At 48.9% G+C, this 22,572-nt stretch overlaps 1 protein-coding gene across 1 annotated transcript; it reads left to right on the forward strand.

Annotated features, from left to right (window-relative positions):
* The first annotated feature begins 914 nt into the window (after positions 1-914).
* On the forward strand, positions 915-21,495 carry LOC141917822 (B-cell differentiation antigen CD72-like). Its single transcript, XM_074811419.1, has 7 exons — positions 915-999; positions 1,085-1,174; positions 1,413-1,502; positions 2,052-2,366; positions 2,624-2,772; positions 7,865-8,016; positions 21,357-21,495. The coding sequence occupies exons 1-7, from the start codon at positions 915-917 to the stop codon at positions 21,493-21,495; spliced, it is 1,020 nt and encodes a 339-aa protein (XP_074667520.1).
* The last annotated feature ends 1,077 nt before the right edge of the window (positions 21,496-22,572 follow it).

A 22,572-nucleotide genomic window follows, 5' to 3' on the forward strand; every position in this document is an offset into this window, starting at 1 on the left:
CTTTCCAAACCTCCTTCTTGCCCTCTTTGAAGTTGGCTGTGATTTTTGCCTTTCTCCAGTCATGAAGTACTTCTGCTCTTGTAGAGATGATGGAGAGTGGTCTTTCAATGCTGTGCTCCACCAGCACCCCTGCACACCTCCAGTCCTGTCCCAAGAATTGGCTGTGTCCAGCTGGTCCCCAGCTCAGTGCCCCTCTCTGAAACATGCCTTTCTCTGGATGTGGTTCAGTAGAGGCCTCTGAGATGCTGAGGGGCTGGAGGTCAGGACCAAGGAGGAGATGCTGTGAGCGCTGGGGTTGTGGTCTGGGGAACGGAAAGCAAAATGGGTGTCACTGCTTTCTGCAACTCTCTGGTGGGGGTTTGGAGCAATGCCAGAGCCGGGGTCTTCTAGGAGGGGACTAGGGAGAGGACAAGAGGCAGCGGCACAAGCTACATCATGGGGAAATTCTTATTCTCAGAGGCTGGGAGGGGAAATCTGCATCTGCAGAGACCTTCAGCCCTCCATGGGTCTGGCCCCAGGGCAATGTGCTCCTGTGTCCAGGCTGGACCTGCTCTCCTCCAGCTATCCCCTGGCCCAGGGATTTGGGTCCGTCCTTGCTCTGCCAGTGTCCTGACCTCAGGCTGCGCTGCCCTGTCCCTGCCACGTGCCCAGGGGGACCATGAGCGCTTTCAGGGCATGGGAGGGGACAGACCGGAGGTGCTGGGACCAATGAGAGGGTGCTGGTCCCCACAGTCGTGCGTTGCTGGTCCCATCTGCTAGAGCTCAGAGTAAACTTCTGCTTCTGCAGACGCTGACCGCACTTCTCCTTTGCACCCCCGAGAGACAGCGCAATCACCACAAGCAGGACCATCCCTGAAAGGCATCCCAAAGGCAGGGTGGGAGCCAGCAGGACTTAGGGCTTGCCCAGCACCCACATGGCCCAGAGCATGGATTATGCTGACCTGAGGTTTGCCAAGGTGATGGGGGGCTGGAGCATGGCCAGCCAGGCACTGGAGGCAGGTGAGAGCCCACGGGAATGCCCCCAATGCCCCTGCCATGCCCAGCCCCATGGACTCAGCCACTCTCCCCTGCCTTCCTCCAACAGCCCTTGGCATGGGCGAGGCAGAGAGCCCATATGAGAATGTGCAGCTGGTGCCAGTGGGGCAGGATGGGGACGGGGCCCAGCCTAGCCCAGGTGAGTGCCTGGCTGGGGCCCAGGGGACCCAGGGAGGTCCTGGTACAGGTAGTGGGTGGTGTTTTAGGGTGCTCCCGCTCCCATCCTTGAAGAGAGGAAGCACCCACATGGTGCCACCTGTGCCATCATGCTGCCATTCTGCTACCTGCAGGCAGGAGGTCTGGGGGCTGCCAGGGGTTTCCTGGTTTCCAGTTGGAGCTGGCAGCAGGTGATGCCCATGGTCGATTGTGTCTTGCAGGGCACTGGTCCCAGCAGTGGTGCATCCCTGTGGGGCTGCTGGCAACCTGCCTGCTGCTGCTGCTGGTCACTGTGGCCCTGGGGGCTTGCTGTGAGTCAGGGGGGTAGGCACTATGGGGCTGGGGGTGGCTGGGCAGCACAGGGAGAGAGAGGCAGTTGGGCTGGAGTGGGTGCCGCAAGTGAATAAGTGGGTGAATAGAGGGAAGCCCACACACGTTGCTTGGGGCTAGGTCCCTCTGCCCCATCTTCCCCGTGCTGTTCTGTATCCCTTGCATGTCATGGGTGCCTTCCTTGCCTCCCATCACTCATCTTCCCCACCTTGTTCTCCCTTTCTGCTCCTTTCCCTTCCCTTCCAGGCCTTGCCCAGCCTAGTACTGCTGTGCTCTCCCTGTCCCTGCCATGCTCTGTCTGCTCCTACACACTGTCCTGCCTTGCCCTGCTCTCCCCTGCCAGCTTCTGACCATACATTTCCCTGATGGGTCTTTCCCATCCTTTCCTATCCAGCATGGACACCTCCCTGACTTACCGTGCCCTGCCTGACCCAGCCATGCCCACACTATCCCCTGAGCAGGGTCAGTCCCGTGTCCCCCTGCCTGGGCTGTCCCATCCCCATGCCCCAGCTCACCCAGTCTGTCCCCAGACTGGCAGGTTGCTTGCAGCCTGCGGGCTGCCTCCCGTGAGCACGCGGCCAAGCAGGGCCGCCTCTTGCAGGAGGTGAGTGTGCGGGAGCAGAGCCTGGAGCAGACCTGGCTGGAGCTGGCATGGGCCAGAGCGGAGCTGCAGCAAGTGTGGTGGGAGGGCAACAGCAGCTGGATGGAGCTGAGGAGCCTGAATATGGAGCTGGGGCACATCATGGGTGTCCTGGGGAAGACAGAGAAGGAAATGCAGGAGGTGCAGGGGAAGCTCAACAGCAGTGAGAGCACTGTGGCCATCCTGCGCTCCTACACGGCTATAGGTAGGGCGATGGTGGACCAGGGATGGGGTGCCCCAGAGGACCCCAGCACCCCTCAGCAGATGCAGTGCCAAGGCATGGGCACTGGCTTTTTGGCCACATGGTGGGGATGGGGTGGTCCAAAGGTTGAAGCTATGCCTGGAGCAGAGGCTGAGCCTGTGATGTCTGCTGGGCAGATGTGGGGGCTGTTCCTGGTCCAGGCTGGACCCCATGAGATATCTGTGGCTGAGCAAGCACCTGAGCTGTACCCCTGTCCCTAGACTGCTGCCCCTCAGGCTGGCTACTGTACAGGGTCAAGTGCCTCTTCATCTCATCAGAGAAGAAGACATGGAAGGACAGCAGAGATGAGTGTGAGAAGAAATATTCTCAGCTCCTGGTCACCAAATCCTGGAGTCACTGGACCATGCCGGTAGGATGCTGGGGGAGCCGAGGGCAGGAGCTGGTGCATCCAGCCCTGGGCTCCCCAGGTGGGCCACCACTGCTCTGGGGGCCCCTACCCTGCCAAAACATTGGAGGGTACAAGGCCGATCGCTGGAGCACATGGCTGGTGGTGGATGTGGGGTGGAGAGGCTCTGGCACCCCTGGATGCTGCTCAGGCTGGAGTGGGGCACCGGGGCTGCTTAGCTGTCCTACCCCATGGAGCTCTGGCCCCAGGGGCTCCTTGGGGAGACAGCCACTCCCTGTGTAGGGAGTGGCGCTCGGAAGATCTCGCGATGTATGGAAGGAATAGCTGTAGCCCCCCTTGTTACGAGGTAAGGTGATGGATAGGCTTGTAACACTAAGGGCACACCCACGGAGGAGGTGCTTGGCGAATGTATATAGGTAAGATACACAGTTTAATAAACGGACATTTTGTATCCATCATATTGGTGTTTGTGCTGATGTCCCCGAGAAGGTCTTAACCTCCTGCAGTATTAGTCTCTGCGATCTGAGCGCCACTAACACGTGGAGAGGCAGGTTTAATGAGGCAGAGCTAACTGCAACAAATGGTGACCCCGACGTGATTTATGACGTGATTTGAGCAGAAACGAACTGTGGCAGTTGGTGGTGCATAGCAGGAGGTGAAGGAGCTCCATGCAGGACGGGAGACTCCACGGTACGCCATAGATGTCACAGTTAAGGTACTAAAAAGATGGGGTAAACAAAATAAGACTTCTATGAAGTCGAGAACATTAAAAGCAATGCTACAAAGATTGATAAGGCTCGGCGTTTTAGCAGAGCCGATAGACTGTATGAAGCCAGAGCTCTGGCCACAAATAGAGGCAGAATTAGCAGAACAAGCGAAATTAGGAAAGCCAGAGCATTTAATGGCTTGGGGGGAGATGCAGGGGGTGGAAACTGAGGTGCATAGGGGAGAACTAGCAGAAAAATGGAAGGCGGACATGCACCGTTGGGGGGCGGAGATGTGGGAGGCATTGGCCTGTCAACCTTGCACAGCCTGTGAGAAAGTGCTAGGCTTTGATGAAAAACAGGCCTTGGAAGAAAGATAAGAGGCTGTTGAGTTATGCCAAGGTGGCAGGGAAAAACAACGGACAGCTGCAACACTAAACTGTGGAAAAGTATTGAACTGTGAGAAGATGCTACCGCGAGAACAGCGCGTGATCAAGAGGGTGATTGGCCTGCAAGCGCGGAGTTGGCGGCGGCGGCCCCGGGCCTTCCCAAGCCCCCCCCTCCAATGCCAGAAGCAGCAGTTTTTACAGAAGGTGCTGATGCTGGAATGCGGCGTCTCTTGTCTGCCAAGACCACATAATCAATAAGCAATGGCTTTATATATTCTTAACAGTGTTTTGATGTTTGCAGGGTTTATCATTTTATGTTGTGTGAGTAATAAGGGTAACAGGCCTCTTTGTGTGATTGTTTTGCGTGTGCGAGACGCGGCAGCTGCGGACTGCGGACTTCTCTGACAGAGTGCCATAGTACCCGCTGGGTCACTGGTGCTGCCTGTTTGTTCGGGCTCAGTGTTTGAAGTGTCATAGGTGAAATATCTCCTCTAGCAGGAGGCAGTAATTCTGTGTTAATTGTTGTCTTGAATTTAGGTGCGTACTCTGTGGGGAGAGTGCACCCTTGTACCATCTATCTGAGAAGGGTATTGTCATAAAAATCATCTACAACCTTACAGGGGTTGTTCGTTTTACCAGAGGTCAAACTTACTCAGCTTGTTTATTTTACTACAGCTGGGGTGACTCAGGATTTGGATCAGCACATACTCCTCAAACATTTTGAGCTCAGACAGTGAGACAAAGTCGACCTCTGATAAAATGTGCCCTCACTAAAGCCGAAGAATCTGTTGAACTGACAGGCATTTTACATACTGGTGCGGATGTGACTGTAATATCTGCGAGCTTTGGTAACTCGAGTGCTTTTCAGGGTTGGTGGTCATGCTGTAACATTTCAAAGCAAAGATCTCATTCATGTAAGGGGCCCAGAAAACTGGGTAGCAAATATTCCTCCATTTATATTGGAAACCCCTACTACATCATGGGGTCGTGACTGTATGGCTCAATGGGGAACTGAAATTGGATCAAATTTGTCTTAATCGCCACTGCAGCACAACCCACCCTGAAACCCACCCTGAAACTAACCTGGAAAACAGAATCACCTGTGTGGGTGGGTCAGTGGCCCTCGCCAATGGAACAGTTGTGCCACCTTAATGATTTAATTCAGGAACAATTAAGTGCAGGACATCTTGTACCTACCAGTCCTTGGAACCCCCTGGTGTTTGTTATTTGAAAGTAAAGTGGTAAATGATGACTTTTACATGATCTCCAACACATTAATGATGCCATGGAGCATATCTATCTACACCTCACGAGAGGCTAAATAAGGCATTATATGCCATGAACTTTTTAAACATCTCCCCTGTCTCACAGGTACTATCAATATTGCATCAGTTCTCGACGCACATATCAGATCAACAAGAAGTCCAGGGCAAGGCTCGAATGTTAGCAAAAACCTGGAAAGTGGTAACTGGGAAGGACCATATCCTTTAATAACCTGGGGAAGAGTTTATGCTTGTGTTTTCACAGGTTACAGTCCCGGTGGTTACTAACAAGCTGTGTGTGACCACACCTGAGGTGTGAGAGGCAGCTTTTGGTGGACACCCAGGAGCCGGCTGTGGATGCCCCTGTGCTGACAGTTTGCAGTCACTTCGACTGATCATTTAAGCAGAATGTATGGGTATTTCTTGCTACTGCAATAGGACAAAGTACACTACTGTTGCCAATTCTTTTCAGAGAAAATGCTAACAGTAATTGCAACTTCTTAATGAAATATATAAGCCTATTAATCACCAGTGAAAGATGTAGCTTAGACAAAATGTAGGATGGAATGCTATAAGAAAGTGTGTATTCAACTTTCCTTGTTTAGCAATATTAAGAATTAAGGACTCAAGTGTTTAACCTTATTGGAAACTCCCTTGGTTTTCCCCCTTGAGTGGTGGCCAGGCTCTGGGTGGAACCCAACAGGAGGATGAAATCAGATGTTTCCGCTCTAAGAAAATTGCCAGTTATTTTGGCCTGTTGATTTAGAGGCTGGACCTGCTTGCAGCGATGTTGGATGCCTCACCTACGGATGGACGCATCGCGTAGGATTTCCGGTTTGCGAAGAAGGGCACTCTAAATTCTCGCTGCATCCAGGGTTCCCCAGCAATTGCGGATCTGAATGTTAGTACCCCATTAAGTAAGTGTGCTATTCCGTATTTTCCTTACTGTTTATTTTTGTAGTATTTAGTCATATCCCTCAAAGTAGTGAAATTAGCCTACTCTTTTTAACTAGTAACTGTAACTGCTGTATTGTTTCTAGCCTTCTGTGGAACTATTTTGAGTATGCTGTGTTTTTTGAAGTTTCCCTAACCCTTAATTCATAAAGTCTTGAAATAAGTGTTGCAGGTGCAGCTGCAAAACAAAGAAAAAGCCCGCTGTGGGAGGCAGGTGTCAATCCACGGGGTCTCTCTTCCAATCAGATATGGCAAACTGATGTAACAGTATGTGAATTGTTAAAACCAAATAAGTATCTCATAGTAACCATTGACACCTTTAGCTCTACAATATTAGCCACAATGGCTCATAAGCAAACAGCCAGACACATTATTGTGCATTGGGAGGGCGTTATCGCCTTGTTAGGGAAGCCACAAGAGATCAAAACATTTAATGGCCCTTGTTTTGTTGCTAGACGCACAAAAGAATGGTGTGCATTGTGGGACATCAAATTAGTACACGGCCTTCCTTATAACAGTCACGGACAAGCGATAGTGGAACGTGCACATCGCACCCTGAAAGCAAAGCTCCAACAGCTTGGGGAGGGGGAAGGTCATAGAGGGACAATACCCATAGACCACCAACAGGGTCTTTTGTCACGCGCTTTGTATACCTTAAATCATTTTGTTCGAGGTGATGAGTCTACACCTCCCCTGTGGAAACATTTTATACCAGCCCAGGCGACGAAGAACTATCCTTTGGTCCAGATCAGGGAACCGGGCACGATAGCTTGGGAGTCAGGGTGGTCACTGAGGGTGTTTGGGCGTGGGTACGCAGCAGTGGAAAAGGACGGCCTAATCAAATGGATACCCGCACGGTGTGTAAAACCTGATCTAACATAAGATGGAGTTTTGTGTTACAGCGTTGGTGGTGGATCACCCTCCTTGGTTGCATGTTGCCAACTCACGCAGGATATTGGAGAGAGCGGGCACGAGCACATCACCGCGAAGACGTCTGTTTTCCTCTGGATACAGGGGCAGAATCTTGCTATGTCTTCATCACAGCCACCTTTGTAAAACCAGAATGGTTTGGGTGGCTTGACAACGTGTGGACTTAGATTACTAGTTAGCTTAGTTGGGATTGGCTCATTTGGGGAATTATTAGAATATGTAGTGTGCTTCTTGCTATTTGTATTGCCTTTACATGTATTAGTGCCGTAGTTCGTAGATTGTTTAAGAAGGTTAATGTTTTGGTTTTAGACCGACATATGGGTCTTGCTCATCACCGCTTGGAACAGCGCAATAATGACAATCAATCAGGAATAATGATGTTATAAAGCATGGGGAGGGGGAAGTGTAGGGAGTGGCGCTCGGAAGATCTCGCGATGTACGGAAGGAATAGCTGTAGCCCCCCTTGTTACAAGGTAAGGTGATGGATAGGCTTGTAATGTTAAGGGCACACCCACGGAGGAGGTGCTTGGCGAATGTATATAGGTAAGATACACAGTTTAATAAACGGACATTTTGTATCCACCACATTGGTGTTTGTGCTGATGTCCCCGAGAAGGTCTTAACCTCCTGCAGTATTAGTCTCTGCGATCTGAGCGCCACTAACACGTGGAGAGGCAGGTTTAATGAGGCAGAGCTAATCACGACACTGCAGTATTAGTCTCTGCAACCTGAGCGCCACTGACACGTGGAGAGGCAGGTTTAATGAGGCAGAGCTAACTGCAACATCCCTGCAGACACCACAGTCCATAGACGCTGTGGAAAAGCCATGAAAAAAGCCCTTTTTCCCCTTCCCCAGACCTTCCTGAAGAATGCAGACATCCTGTACTGGATTGGGTTGCAGAAGAGCAGCTTCCCCTGGTACGACTATGGTTGGCTGGAAAAAGGGGACCCAGATGGCAAGGGGGTCTCAGACACCTGGTTCTGGGTGGGCAGTTCCCTTTATGAAAGGTACCTGGTGGCACAGCCTCTTGACGAAGCCCCCTCTCCTCCAGCACAGCTTTAGGAAGCATTTTAAATTCCAATTGTACCCAGTCCTGGACACAAGCGCTGGGCAACAAAGAGCATCAAAGCAGCTGAGGCTGAGGAGAGGCAGGTGCAGCAGTGTGATGAGATGCTCAAAGGCCGTGCAAAGGGACAGTCAAGACTTGAGGGGCACGTGCAGGGCTTGCACAAGCAGGAGGCAGCAAGAGGGGACAAAAGAAACCGCAAGTTATATTTGGGGTCTAGACAAAGCATTCAAGCACCACCTCTATCACCCACATCCCTCCTCAAGGGGAAATCAAGCCTTCCCACCTGCAGAGAGTCTTGAGTTCCTCCCCTGTTGCTGTTAGCTCTGCCTCTTTGAACCTGCCTCTCCACGTGTCAGTGGCGCTCAGGTCACAGAGACTAACACTGCAACACCGCAATTAGCCTGCCTCATTAAACCTGCCAATCCACATATCAGTGGCGCTCAGATCGCAGACTAATGCCGCAGGAGGTTAAGACCTTCACGGGGACATCAGTACAAACACCAATATGATGGATACAAAATGTCCGTTTATTGAACTGTGTATCTCACCTATATACGTTCACCAAGTACCTCCTTCGTGGGTGTGCCCTTAACATTACAAGCCTATCCATCACCTTACCTCGTAACAAGGGAGGGCTACAGCTATTCCTTCCGTACATCGCGAGATCTTCCGAACGCCACTCCCTACACTTCCCCCTCCCCATGCTTTATAACATCATTATTCCTGATTGATTGTCATTATTGCGCTGTTCCAAGCGGTGATGAGCAAGACCCATATGTCGATCTAAGAACAAAACATTAACCTTTTTAAACAATCTACAAACTACAGCACTAATGCATGTAAAGGTGATACAAGTAGCAAGAAGCACACCACATATTCCAATAATTCCCCAAATGAGCCAATCCCAACTAAGCTAATTAGTAATCTAAATCCACACGTTGTCAAGCCACCCAAACCATTCTGGTTTTACAAAGGTGACTGTGATGAAGACATAGCAAGATTCTGCCCCTGTATCCAGAGGAAAACAGACGTCTTCGCGGTGATGTTCTCGTGCCCGCTCTCTCCAATATCCTGCGTGAGTTGGCAACACGCAACCAAGGAGGGTGATCCACCACCAACGCTGTAACACAAAACTCCATCTTATGTTAGATCAGGTTTTACACACCGTGCGGGTATCCATTTGATTAGGCCGTCCTTTTCCACTGCTGTGTACCCACACCCAAACACCCTCAGTGACCACTCTGACTCCCCAGCTACCGCGCCCGGTTCCCTGATCTGGACCAAAGGATAGTTTTTCGTCGCCTGGGCTGGTATAAAATGTTTCCACAGGGGAGGTGTAGACTCATCACCTCGAACAAAATGATTTAAGGTATACAAAGCGCGTGACAAAAGACCCTGTTGGTGGTCTATAGGTATTGTCCCTCTATGACCTTCCCCCTCCCCAAGCTGTTGGAGCTTTGCTTTCAGGGTGCGATGTGCACATTCCACTATCGCTTGTCCTTGACTGTTATAAGGAAGGCCGTGTACTAATTTGATGTCCCACAATGCACACCATTCTTTTGTGCGTCTAGCAACAAAACAAGGGCTGTTATCTGTTTTGAGCTCTTGTGGCTTCCCTAACAAGGCGATAACGCCTTCCCAATGAACAATAATGTGTCTGGCTGTTTATTGTGGAGCTAAAGGTGTCAATGGTTACTATGAGATTCTTATTTGGTTTTAACAATTCACATGTTGTTACATCAGTTTGCCATATCTGATTGGAAGAGAGACCCCGTGGATTGACACCTGCCTCCCACAGTGGGCCTTTTTGACAGTAGGGACAAAGTGCCACTATGTTTTTTGCTTGTGACAGAGAAATATGACATGTTTTTGCTAAGGCTTTTGCTCCAAGGTGTAAAAAGGCATGTAAACTCTTTGCGGCGTCCAATGATGACACACTCCGTGCCGCTTGGTCAGCCTTATGATTGCCTTCTACAATCGGACCTGGTAGGGATTGGTGACTGTAGGGAGTGGCGTTCGGAAGAACTCGCGATGTACGGAAGGAATAGCTGTAGCCCTCCCTTGTTACGAGGTAAGGTGATGGATAGGCTTGTAATGTTAAGGGCACACCCACGAAGGAGGTACTTGGTGAGTGTATATAGGTGAGATACACAGTTTAATAAACGGACATTTTGTATCCATCATATTGGTGTTTGTACTGATGTCCCCGTGAAGGTCTTAACCTCCTGCGGCATTAGTCTGCGATCTGAGCGCCACTGATATGTGGATTGGCAGGTTTAATGAGGCAGGCTAATTGCGGTGTTGCAGTGTTAGTCTCTGCGACCTGAGCGCCACTGACACGTGGAGAGGCAGGTTCAAAGAGGCAGAGCTAACAGCAACAAATGGTGACCCCGACGTGATTTACGACATGATTTTGGGAAAAGATAAGCTGTGGCAGTCGGCGGTGCACAGCAGGAGGTGAGGAGCTCTACGCAGGACGAGAGACTCCGCGGCGCGCCATAGATGTCACAGTTAAGGTACTGAAAAGATGGGGTAAACAAAATAAGACTTCTGTGAAGTCGAGAACATTAAAAGCAATGCTACAAAGATTGATAAGGCTCGGCGTTTTAGCAGAGCCGATAGACGGTATGAAGCCAGAGCTCTGGCCGCGAATAGAGGCGGAGTTAGCAGAGCAGGCGAAGTTAGGAAAGCCGGAGCATTTAATGGCTTGGGGGCAGGCAAATGCAATGATGAATGCTACCCCGGAGGAGCACTCAGCGAGCTCCGACGATGGGGCGGACCCCCGGAGGAGCACTCAGTGAGCTCTGACGATGGGGAGGGGGAAACCGAGGTGCGTAGGGGAGAACTAGCAGAAAAATGGAAGGCAGACATGCAGCGTTGGGGGGCGGAGATGTGGGAGGCATTGGCCTGTCAACCTTGCACAGCCTGTGAGAAAGTGCTAGGCTTTGATGAAAAACAGGCCTTGGAAGAAAGATAAGAGGCTGTTGAGCTATGCCAAGGTGGCAGGGAAAAACAACAGACAGCTGCAACACTAAACTGTGGAAAAGTACTGAACCGCGAGAAGATGCTACCGCGAGAACAGCGCGTGATCAAGAGGGTGATTGGCCTGCAAGCGCGGAGTTGACAGCGGCGGCCCTGGGCCTTCCCAAGCCCCCCCCTCCAACGCCAGGAGCGGCAGTTTTTACAGAAGGTGCTGATGCTGGAATGCAACGTCCCTTGTCTGCCAAGACCACATAATCAATAAGCAATGGCTTTATATATTCTTAACAGTGTTTTGATGTTTGCAGGGTTTATCATTTTATGTTGTGTGAGCAATAAGTGTAAGAGACCTCCTTGTGTGATTGTTTTGCGTGCATGAGACGCAGCCCAGCTGCAGCTGCGGAGTGTGGAGTTGTCTGACAGAGCACCTTAGTGCCCGGCCTGCTGGGTCACTGGTGCTGCCTGTTTGTTTGGGCTGAGTGTTTTAAGTGTCATAGGTGAAATATCTCCTCTAGCAGGAGGCAGTAATTCTGTATTAATTGTTGTCTTGAATTTAGGTGCATACTCTGTGGGGAGAGTGCACCTTTGTACCATCTATCTAAGAAGGGTATTGTCATAAAAATCATCTACAACCTTACAGGGGTTGTTCGTTTTACCAGAGGTCAGACTTACTCAGCTTCTTTATTTTACTACAGCTGGGGTGACTCAGGATTTGGACCAGCATGTACCCCTCAAACATTTTGAGCTCAGACAGGGAGACAAAGTCGACCTCTGATAAAAAGTAACCTCACTAAAGCCGAAGAATCTGTTGAACTGACAGGCATTTTACATACTGGTGCGGATGTGACTGTAATATCTGTGAGCTTTGGTAACTCGAGTGCTTTTCAGGGTTGGTGGTCATGCTGTAACATTTCAAAGCAAAGATCTCATTCACGTAAGGAGCCCAGTAAACTGGGTAGCAAATATTCATGCATTTATATTGGAAACCCCTACTACATCATGGGGTCGTGACTATATGGCTCAATGGGGAACTCAAATTGGATCAAATTTGTCTTAATTGCCACTGCAGCACAGCCCACCCTGAAACTAACCTGGAAAACAGAATCACCTGTGTGGGTGGGTCAGTGGCCCTCGCCAATGGAACAGTTGTGCCACCTTAATGATTTAATTCAGGAACAATTAAGTGCAGGACATCTCGTACCTACCACCAGTCCTTAGAACTCGCTGGTGTTAATTATTTGAAACAAAAGTGGTAAATGGTGACTTTTACATGATCTCCGATGCATTAATGATGCCATGGAGGATATGGGTACATTACAGCCAGGCATGCCCTCCCCAACAATGAGTCCCTGAAACTGGCATCTTGTAATAATTGATCTAAAGGATTGGTATTTACCATTCCCTTGCATCCAGATGATGCAGCTAAATTTACCTTTTCTGTTCCCAGTATTAATGTTAGTGAACCTACAAGACGGTACCACTGGGTTGTTTTGCCACAAGGCATGAAAAATAGTCCCTCGATGTGTCAGTGGTTTGTTGCAAAGGCTTTGAGCCCTATTAGAATACAGGTCTCCCAGACTGTTTTATATATCATTATATGGATGACATCCTTATAGCAGCAGAAACACAGGAGATCATGGAAAAGGCTCTTGCTTTACCCAAAGACTCAGTATCTCAAATGGGGTGACAATTAGCACCTGAAAAGGTACAGCGATCATCACCATGGCAGTACCTGGAGCGGAGAATTTGTGAACAGACTAATGTCCCACAACAGGTTGAACTTAAAACTGATGTTAAGACTTTAAATGATTTACAGAAACTGTTACGAGCTATAAATTGGATACAGCTGTTGTTGGGCCTAACTAATGATGATCTGCATAGCTTGTTTGATATTTTGGGAGGAGATCCTTCGCTGACATCACCCAGAGTACTTACAGAGAAAGCAAAACAAGATCTCCACCAGGTAGCTAATGCCATCTCAGAAAGACAAGCATGGTGAGGTGTGCCTGGCCATTCGTATCAACTGATATTATTTAATCCTTCAGGGCAGTCCTATGCTCTGCTGTTTCAATGGGATGAAACACTTAGTGACCCTCTTGTTATTATTGAATGGATTTTTTTTTTGTCACACCAAATGCACAGGATGGTCACTACTCGTCCAGAAATGTTTGCCAAACTGATCATGAAAGGTGCCACCAATATTGTGTCACTTCTCATCGCAAATACCAGATCAACAAGAAGTCCAGGGCAGGCTTCAAGTCCTGGAAAGTGGTAATTGGGAAGGACCATATCCTTTAATAACCTGGGGAAGAGGTTATGCTTGTATTTTCACAGGTCACAGTCCCGGTGGTTACCAGCAAGCTGTGTGTGACCACACCTGAGGTGTGAGAGGCAGCTTTTGGTGGACACTCAGGAGCCAGCGGTGGGTGCTATGGATGCCCCTGTGCCAACAGTTCATGATCTCTTCAGCTGATCATTTAAGCAGAATGTATGGGTAATGCTTGCTGCTGCAATAGGACAAAATATCTCTGTCCTTAATCACACTATGGTTGCCAACCTTTTTAAGAAAAAATGCTAACAGTAATTGTAACTCCTTGATGAAATATATAAACTTATTAGATACCAGTAAAAGATGTAGCTTAGATAAAATGTAGTTATTAATAAGGATGAATTGCTATAAGGATGTGTGTATTTAAGTTCCTTGTTTAGCAGTATCAAGAATTAAGGACCCCAAGTGTTTAACCTTATTAGAAACTCCCTTGGTTTTCCCCCTTGAGTGGTGGCCAGGCTCTGGGTGGAACCCAACAGGAGGATGAAATCAGATGTTTCCGCTCTAAGAAAATTGCCAGTTATTTTGGCCTGTTGATTTGGAGGCTGGACCTGCTTGCAGCGATGTTGGATGCCTCACCTACGGATGGACGCATCGCGTAAGAATTCTGGTTTGTGAGGAAGGGCACTCTAAATTCTCGCTGCATCCAGGGTTCCCCAGCAATTGCGGATCTGAATGTTAGTACCCCATTAAGTAAGTGTGTTATTCCGTATTTTCCTTACTGTTTATTTTTGTAGTATTTAGTCATATCCCTCAAAGTAGTGAAATTAGCCTACTCTTTTAACTAGTAAATGTAACTGCTGTATTGTTTCTAGCCTTCTGTGGAACTATTTTGAGTATGCTGCATTTTTTGAAGTTTCCCTAACCCTTAATTCATAAAGTCTTGAAATAAGTGTTGCAGGTGCTGCTGCAAAACCAAGAAAAGAGGATGTGGACTCAGACTAACAAATCTGCACAATGGTTAGAGGCCAAAGCAGTCCAAATGGCACTCCAGCAAGAGGCAGAGAATCCTGTTAATATTGTTACAGACTCTTTATATGTTTATAAACTTGTACACAAAATGACAACAGTAGGATTTGTGCAGACAGAAGTGTCGACCTTACTTTATGAAGCTCTACAACAGCGAATACGGCAGGCCTTTATTACACACGTGAATAGTCACCAATCCCTACCAGGTCCGATTGTAGAAGGCAATCATAAGGCTGACCAAGCTGCACGGAGTGTGTCATCATTGGACGCCGCAAAGAGTTTACATGCCTTTTTACACCTTGGAGCAAAAGCCTTAGCAAAAACATGTCATATTTCTCTGTCACAAGCAAAAAACATAGTGGCACTTTGTCCCTACTGTCAAAAAGGCCCACTGTGGGAGGCAGGTGTCAATCCACGGGGTCTCTCTTCCAATCAGATATGGCAAACTGATGTAACAACATGTGAATTGTTAAAACCAAATAAGTATCTCATAGTAACCATAATAAACAGCCAGACACATTATTGTTCATTGGGAAGGCGTTATCGTCTTGTTAGGGAAGCCACAAGAGCTCAAAACAGATAACAGCCCTTGTTTTGTTGCTAGACGCACAAAAGAATGGTGTGCATTGTGGGACATCAAATTAGTACACGGCCTTCCTTATAACAGTCAAGGACAAGCGATAGTGGAACGTGCACATCGCACCCTGAAAGCAAAGCTCCAACAGCTTGGGGAGGGGGAAGGTCATAGAGGGACAATACCCATAGACTGCCTACAGGCTCTTTTGTGACGCGCTTTGTATACCTTAAATCATTTTGTTCGAGGCGATGAGTCTACACCTCCCCTGTGGAAACATTTTATACCAGCCCAGGCGACGAAGAACTATCCTTGGGTCCAGATCAGGGAACCGGGCGCGATAGCTTGGGAGTCGGAGTGGTCACTGAGGGTGTTTGGGTGTGGGTACACAGCAGTGGAAAAGGACGGCCTAATCAAATGGATACCCGCACGGTGTGTAAAACCTGATCTAACATAAGATGGAGTTTTGTGTTACAGCGTTGGTGGTGAATCACCCTCCTTGGTTGCGTGTTGCCAACTCACGCAGGATATTGGAGAGAGCGGGCACGAGAACATCACCGCGAAGACGTCTGTTTTCCTCTGGATATAGGGGCAGAATCTTGCTATGTCTTCATCACAGCCACCTTTGTAAAACCAGAATGGTTTGGGTGGCTTGACAACGTGTGGATTTAGATTACTAATTAGCTTAGTTGGGATTGGCTCATTTGGGGAATTATTGGAATATGTGGTGTGCTTCTTGCTACTTGTATCGCCTTTACATGTATTAGTGTTGTAGTTTGTAGATTGTTTAAGAAGGTTAATGTTTTGTGTTAGATCGACATATGGGTCTTGCTCATCACCGCTTGGAACAGCGCAATAATGACAATCAATCAGGAATAATGATGTTATAAAGCATGGGGAGGGGGAAGTGTAGGGAGTGGTGTTCGGAAGATCTCGCGATGTACGGAAGGAATAGCTGTAGCCCTCCCTTGTTATGAGGTAAGGTGATGGATAGGCTTGTAATGTTAAGGACACACCCACGAAGGAGGTACTTGGTGAGCGTATATAGGTAAGATACACAGTTCAATAAACGGACATTTTGTATCCATCATATTGGTGTTTGTACTGATGTCCCCGTGAAGGTCTTAACCTCCTGCGGCATTAGTCTGCGATCTGAGCGCCACTGATATGTGGATTGGCAGGTTTAATGAGGCAGGCTAATTGCGGTGTTGCAGTGTTAGTCTTTGCGACCTGAGCGCCACTGACACGTGGAGAGGCAGGTTCAAAGAGGCAGAGCTAACAGCAACAGGTGACTATTCACATGTGTAATAAAGGCCTGCCCTATGCGCTGTTGTAGAGCTTCATAAAGCAAGGTCGACACTTCCGTCTGCACAAATCCTACTGTTGTCATTTTGTGTACAAGTTTATAAACATATAAAGAGTCTGTAACAATATTAACAGGATTCTCTGCCTCTTGCTGGAGTGCCATTTGGACTGCTTTGGCCTCTAACCATTGTACAGATTTGTTAGTCTGAGTCCACATCCTCTTTTCTTGGTTTTGCAGCAGCACCTGCAACACTTATTTCAAGACTTTATGAATTAAGGGTTAGGGAAACTTCAAAAAATGCAGCATACTCAAAATAGTTCCACAGAAGGCTAGAAACAATACAGCAGTTACATTTACTAGTTAAAAGAGTAGGCTAATTTCACTACTTTGAGGGATATGACTAAATACTACAAAAATAAACAGTAAGGAAAATACGGAATAACACACTTACTTAATGGGGTACTAACATTCAGATCCGCAATTGCTGGGGAACCCTGGATGCAGCGAGAATTTAGAGTGCCCTTCCTCACAAACCAGAATTCTTACGCGATGCGTCCATCCGTAGGTGAGGCATCCAACATCGCTGCAAGCAGGTCCAGCCTCCAAATCAACAGGCCAAAATAACTGGCAATTTTCTTAGAGCGGAAACATCTGATTTCATCCTCCTGTTGGGTTCCACCCAGAGCCTGGCCACCACTCAAGGGGGAAAACCAAGGGAGTTTCTAATAAGGTTAAACACTTGGGGTCCTTAATTCTTGATACTGCTAAACAAGGAACTTAAATACACACATCCTTATAGCAATTCATCCTTATTAATAACTACATTTTATCTAAGCTACATCTTTTACTGGTATCTAATAAGTTTATATATTTCATCAAGGAGTTACAATTACTGTTAGCATTTTTTCTTAAAAAGGTTGGCAACCATAGTGTGATTAAGGACAGAGATATTTTGTCCTATTGCAGCAGCAAGCATTACCCATACATTCTGCTTAAATGATCAGCTGAAGAGATCATGAACTGTTGGCACAGGGGCATCCATAGCACCCACCGCTGGCTCCTGAGTGTCCACCAAAAGCTGCCTCTCACACCTCAGGTGTGGTCACACACAGCTTGCTGGTAACCACCGGGACTGTGACCTGTGAAAATACAAGCATAACCTCTTCCCCAGGTTATTAAAGGATATGGTCCTTCCCAATTACCACTTTCCAGGACTTGAAGCCTGCCCTGGACTTCTTGTTGATCTGGTATTTGCGACGAGAAGTGACACAATATTGGTGGCACCTTTCATGATCAGTTTGGCAAACATTTCTGGACGAGTAGTGACCATCCTGTGCATTTGGTGTGACAAAAAAAAAAATCCATTCAATAATAACAAGAGGGTCACTAAGTGTTTCATCCCATTGAAACAGCAGAGCATAGGACTGCCCTGAAGGATTAAATAATATCAGTTGATACAAATGGCCAGGCACACCTCACCATGCTTGTCTTTCTGAGATGGCATTAGCTACCTGGTGGAGATCTTGTTTTGCTTTCTCTGTAAGTACTCTGGGTGATGTCAGCGAAGGATCTCCTCCCAAAATATCAAACAAGCTATGCAGATCATCATTAGTTAGGCCCAACAACAGCTGTATCCAATTTATAGCTCGTAACAGTTTCTGTAAATCATTTAAAGTCTTAACATCAGTTTTAAGTTCAACCTGTTGTGGGACATTAGTCTGTTCACAAATTCTCCGCTCCAGGTACTGCCATGGTGATGATCGCTGTACCTTTTCAGGTGCTAATTGTCACCCCATTTGAGATACTGAGTCTTTGGGTAAAGCAAGAGCCTTTTCCATGATCTCCTGTGTTTCTGCTGCTATAAGGATGTCATCCATATAATGATATATAAAACAGTCTGGGAGACCTGTATTCTAATAGGGCTCAAAGCCTTTGCAACAAACCACTGACACATCGAGGGACTATTTTTCATGCCTTGTGGCAAAACAACCCAGTGGTACCGTCTTGTAGGTTCACTAACATTAATACTGGGAACAGAAAAGGTAAATTTAGCTGCATCATCTGGATGCAAGGGAATGGTAAATACCAATCCTTTAGATCAATTATTACAAGATGCCAGTTTCAGGGACTCATTGTTGGGGAGGGCATGCCTGGCTGTAATGTACCCATATCCTCCATGGCATCATTAATGCATCGGAGATCATGTAAAAGTCACCATTTACCACTTTTGTTTCAAATAATTAACACCAGCGAGTTCTAAGGACTGGTGGTAGGTACGAGATGTCCTGCACTTAATTGTTCCTGAATTAAATCATTAAGGTGGCACAACTGTTCCATTGGCGAGGGCCACTGACCCACCCACACAGGTGATTCTGTTTTCCAGGTTAGTTTCAGGGTGGGCTGTGCTGCAGTGGCAATTAAGACAAATTTGATCCAATTTGAGTTCCCCATTGAGCCATATAGTCACGACCCCATGATGTAGTAGGGGTTTCCAATATAAATGCATGAATATTTGCTACCCAGTTTACTGGGCTCCTTACGTGAATGAGATCTTTGCTTTGAAATGTTACAGCATGACCACCAACCCTGAAAAGCACTCGAGTTACCAAAGCTCACAGATATTACAGTCACATCCGCACCAGTATGTAAAATGCCTGTCAGTTCAACAGATTCTTCGGCTTTAGTGAGGTTACTTTTTATCAGAGGTCGACTTTGTCTCCCTGTCTGAGCTCAAAATGTTTGAGGGGTACATGCTGGTCCAAATCCTGAGTCACCCCAGCTGTAGTAAAATAAAGAAGCTGAGTAAGTCTGACCTCTGGTAAAACGAACAACCCCTGTAAGGTTGTAGATGATTTTTATGACAATACCCTTCTTAGATAGATGGTACAAAGGTGCACTCTCCCCACAGAGTATGCACCTAAATTCAAGACAACAATTAATACAGAATTACTGCCTCCTGCTAGAGGAGATATTTCACCTATGACACTTAAAACACTCAGCCCAAACAAACAGGCAGCACCAGTGACCCAGCAGGCCGGGCACTAAGGTGCTCTGTCAGACAACTCCACACTCCGCAGCTGCAGCTGGGCTGCGTCTCATGCACGCAAAACAATCACACAAGGAGGTCTCTTACACTTATTGCTCACACAACATAAAATGATAAACCCTGCAAACATCAAAACACTGTTAAGAATATATAAAGCCATTGCTTATTGATTATGTGGTCTTGGCAGACAAGGGACGTTGCATTCCAGCATCAGCACCTTCTGTAAAAACTGCCGCTCCTGGCGTTGGAGGGGGGGGCTTGGGAAGGCCCAGGGCCGCCGCTGTCAACTCCGCGCTTGCAGGCCAATCACCCTCTTGATCACGCGCTGTTCTCGCGGTAGCATCTTCTCGCGGTTCAGTACTTTTCCACAGTTTAGTGTTGCAGCTGTCTGTTGTTTTTCCCTGCCACCTTGGCATAGCTCAACAGCCTCTTATCTTTCTTCCAAGGCCTGTTTTTCATCAAAGCCTAGCACTTTCTCACAGGCTGTGCAAGGTTGACAGGCCAATGCCTCCCACATCTCCGCCCCCCAACGCTGCATGTCTGCCTTCCATTTTTCTGCTAGTTCTCCCCTACGCACCTCGGTTTCCCCCTCCCCATCGTCAGAGCTCACTGAGTGCTCCTCCGGGGGTCCGCCCCCCAACGCTGCATGTCTGCCTTCCATTTTTCTGCTAGTTCTCCCCTACGCACCTCGGTTTCCCCCTCCCCATCGTCAGAGCTCACTGAGTGCTCCTCCGGGGGTCCGCCCCATCGTCGGAGCTCGCTGAGTGCTCCTCCGGGGTAGCATTCATCATTGCATTTGCCTGCCCCCAAGCCATTAAATGCTCCGGCTTTCCTAACTTCGCCTGCTCTGCTAACTCCGCCTCTATTCGCGGCCAGAGCTCTGGCTTCATACCGTCTATCGGCTCTGCTAAAACGCCGAGCCTTATCAATCTTTGTAGCATTGCTTTTAATGTTCTCGACTTCACAGAAGTCTTATTTTGTTTACCCCATCTTTTCAGTACCTTAACTGTGACATCTATGGCGCGCCGCGGAGTCTCTCGTCCTGCGTAGAGCTCCTCACCTCCTGCTGTGCACCGCCGACTGCCACAGCTTATCTTTTCCCAAAATCATGTCGTAAATCACGTCGGGGTCACCATTTGTTGCTGTTAGCTCTGCCTCTTTGAACCTGCCTCTCCACGTGTCAGTGGCGCTCAGGTCGCAGAGACTAACACTGCAACACCGCAATTAGCCTGCCTCATTAAACCTGCCAATCCACATATCAGTGGCGCTCAGATCGCAGACTAATGCCGCAGGAGGTTAAGACCTTCACGGGGACATCAGTACAAACACCAATATGATGGATACAAAATGTCCGTTTATTAAACTGTGTATCTCACCTATATACACTCACCAAGTACCTCCTTCGTGGGTGTGCCCTTAACATTACAAGCCTATCCATCACCTTACCTCGTAACAAGGGAGGGCTACAGCTATTCCTTCCGTACATCGCGAGATCTTCCGAACGCCACTCCCTACACTCCCCACCACATGTAACCCCTCCTCGGCTCACCACCACTTCCTCTTGCGGTGTCTGAGAGCAGTGGGGAGGAACAGACCCGTCTGGCCTGGGTGCTGGGTACCCAGCCCCTGCTCTCTGCCTGTCCCTCCATCCTCAGCCCCACAGCTCAGGGCAATGCTGCAGCTGCTAGATGGGCAGCTCCTCCAGCTGTCCATGTGCCCTCAGGGAGCACCGGGCTCTGCCCACCACTGAGCACTGCAGGGATGAAGTATTCCCCAGCCGAGAGGCTGAGATTCAAGCAGGGGGGAGGCTAAACAGAGTCACAAGTAATGCAAACCTCGGGCAGAGGGGTTTCTAGGCCTGCCCGAGGGAGGGCAGGGATGCATCCACGGAAGTTTCAGCCTGTGAAATCAGTAGGGCAGGACTGGGGGATCCCCCCCTTTGACTGCATCATTTAAGCCCTCCCTATCAAGCATGCAAGAGGGAACACATCAGTGGGCCCAACTGCCTGCAGCCCTCAGTAGGGCACGGTGGATAGAGTGGTGGCAGACCCCTGATTTGCCATTTCCCCATCCAGGGCATGGCAGTCAAAGTTGAACAGGTCCTGTGCTATAATAAGCCACGGGATCATCAAACCCACCCAGTGCACTGGTCCCAATGACCTGCACCTCTGGATCTGCGAGAAGGCAGTGGGGCAGAGCTCCCCCTTCATATGATGATGGCTGATGGCCCTGGCACTGCTGCAGTGAGTATGCCCACGCCAGGCTCTGCTGTGTCCTGGGGTGTGTGGGGCCCATGGAGTGTGCATGGAGGAAAGTGGGGAGCCTGAGCCTCTGCATGGGTCATGTTGACCCCTGACTTGTCAGGAAAGGGAGATAGATGCAGGCACATCTCCATGCAGCCCCTGGTCTGTGGTAGCTCAAGAGACACCCCACCCCCGCCAAGCTGTGGGGCAGCAAAGGGGCAAGATGGGGGAAACCCCTTTGCAAACTGCCTTCCCAGTCTCACTGCATGCAGGGGAAGCTGGGCAGCACCTCACCTTCACCCTCTGCCTTCCCTTGCAGCACCCACGCTGACTCTGCTTCAGCCTTGCTGCATCCCTGCCTGGGATGTCCCATCCACACAAGCAACCCCTTTCCCTCTTGCAGACCCCTGCTCAGGGGCCACCTGGTTCCTTCCTGTCTGCTCCCCTGGCCACAGTGATGCTTGGGCATCATGCAGGCCAGGGGAGGCAGTGGTGGTGACTGTTTTCCCCCAGCTGACATGCTTCAGCAGAGTGGTACAGGCCTCACAGCTCAGCCCCACAGTTGCACAGGGTACACTGGGTATTCCTGAGCACAGGGGCTGGCGTACCATGGGGAGCATGTACCCCGCTGCAGAGCAGAGCGAGCCCTGATGCTCAGCACTGCAGCCGTGCAACAGTCCCAGCATGGAGCAAGCTGTGGTGCAGGGATGCAAGGATGTGGGAGCAGGGGACTGCACAGCCCCACACCTGGCCAGGTCCCCTCCCCATGGCAGGGACTTTCTGCCTGGCCCCATCCCAGGAGCAGCTTGGCCCTAGGTTTCAGGCAAGCCAGCAAGCAACAGGCTTGGCAAAGGAGAGAAGTTGCACCTGAACTGGCTGACGCCTGTGCTGGCAGTTGTGGGTTTTTTGCTAATTAGGAAGTAGAGCAGTAACCTTTAGGATTGTATTATGTGATAGAGCCTTTCAAAAGCAAAAGCAACTCCAGCACTTGCAGCGGACTGATCCTTTGCGAGACAAATCATCAGGATTTACTTCACATGTGCATGTG

The sequence above is a fragment of the Strix aluco genome, chromosome W, assembly GCF_031877795.1.
Source record: "Strix aluco isolate bStrAlu1 chromosome W, bStrAlu1.hap1, whole genome shotgun sequence".
NCBI lineage: Eukaryota > Metazoa > Chordata > Aves > Strigiformes > Strigidae > Strix > Strix aluco.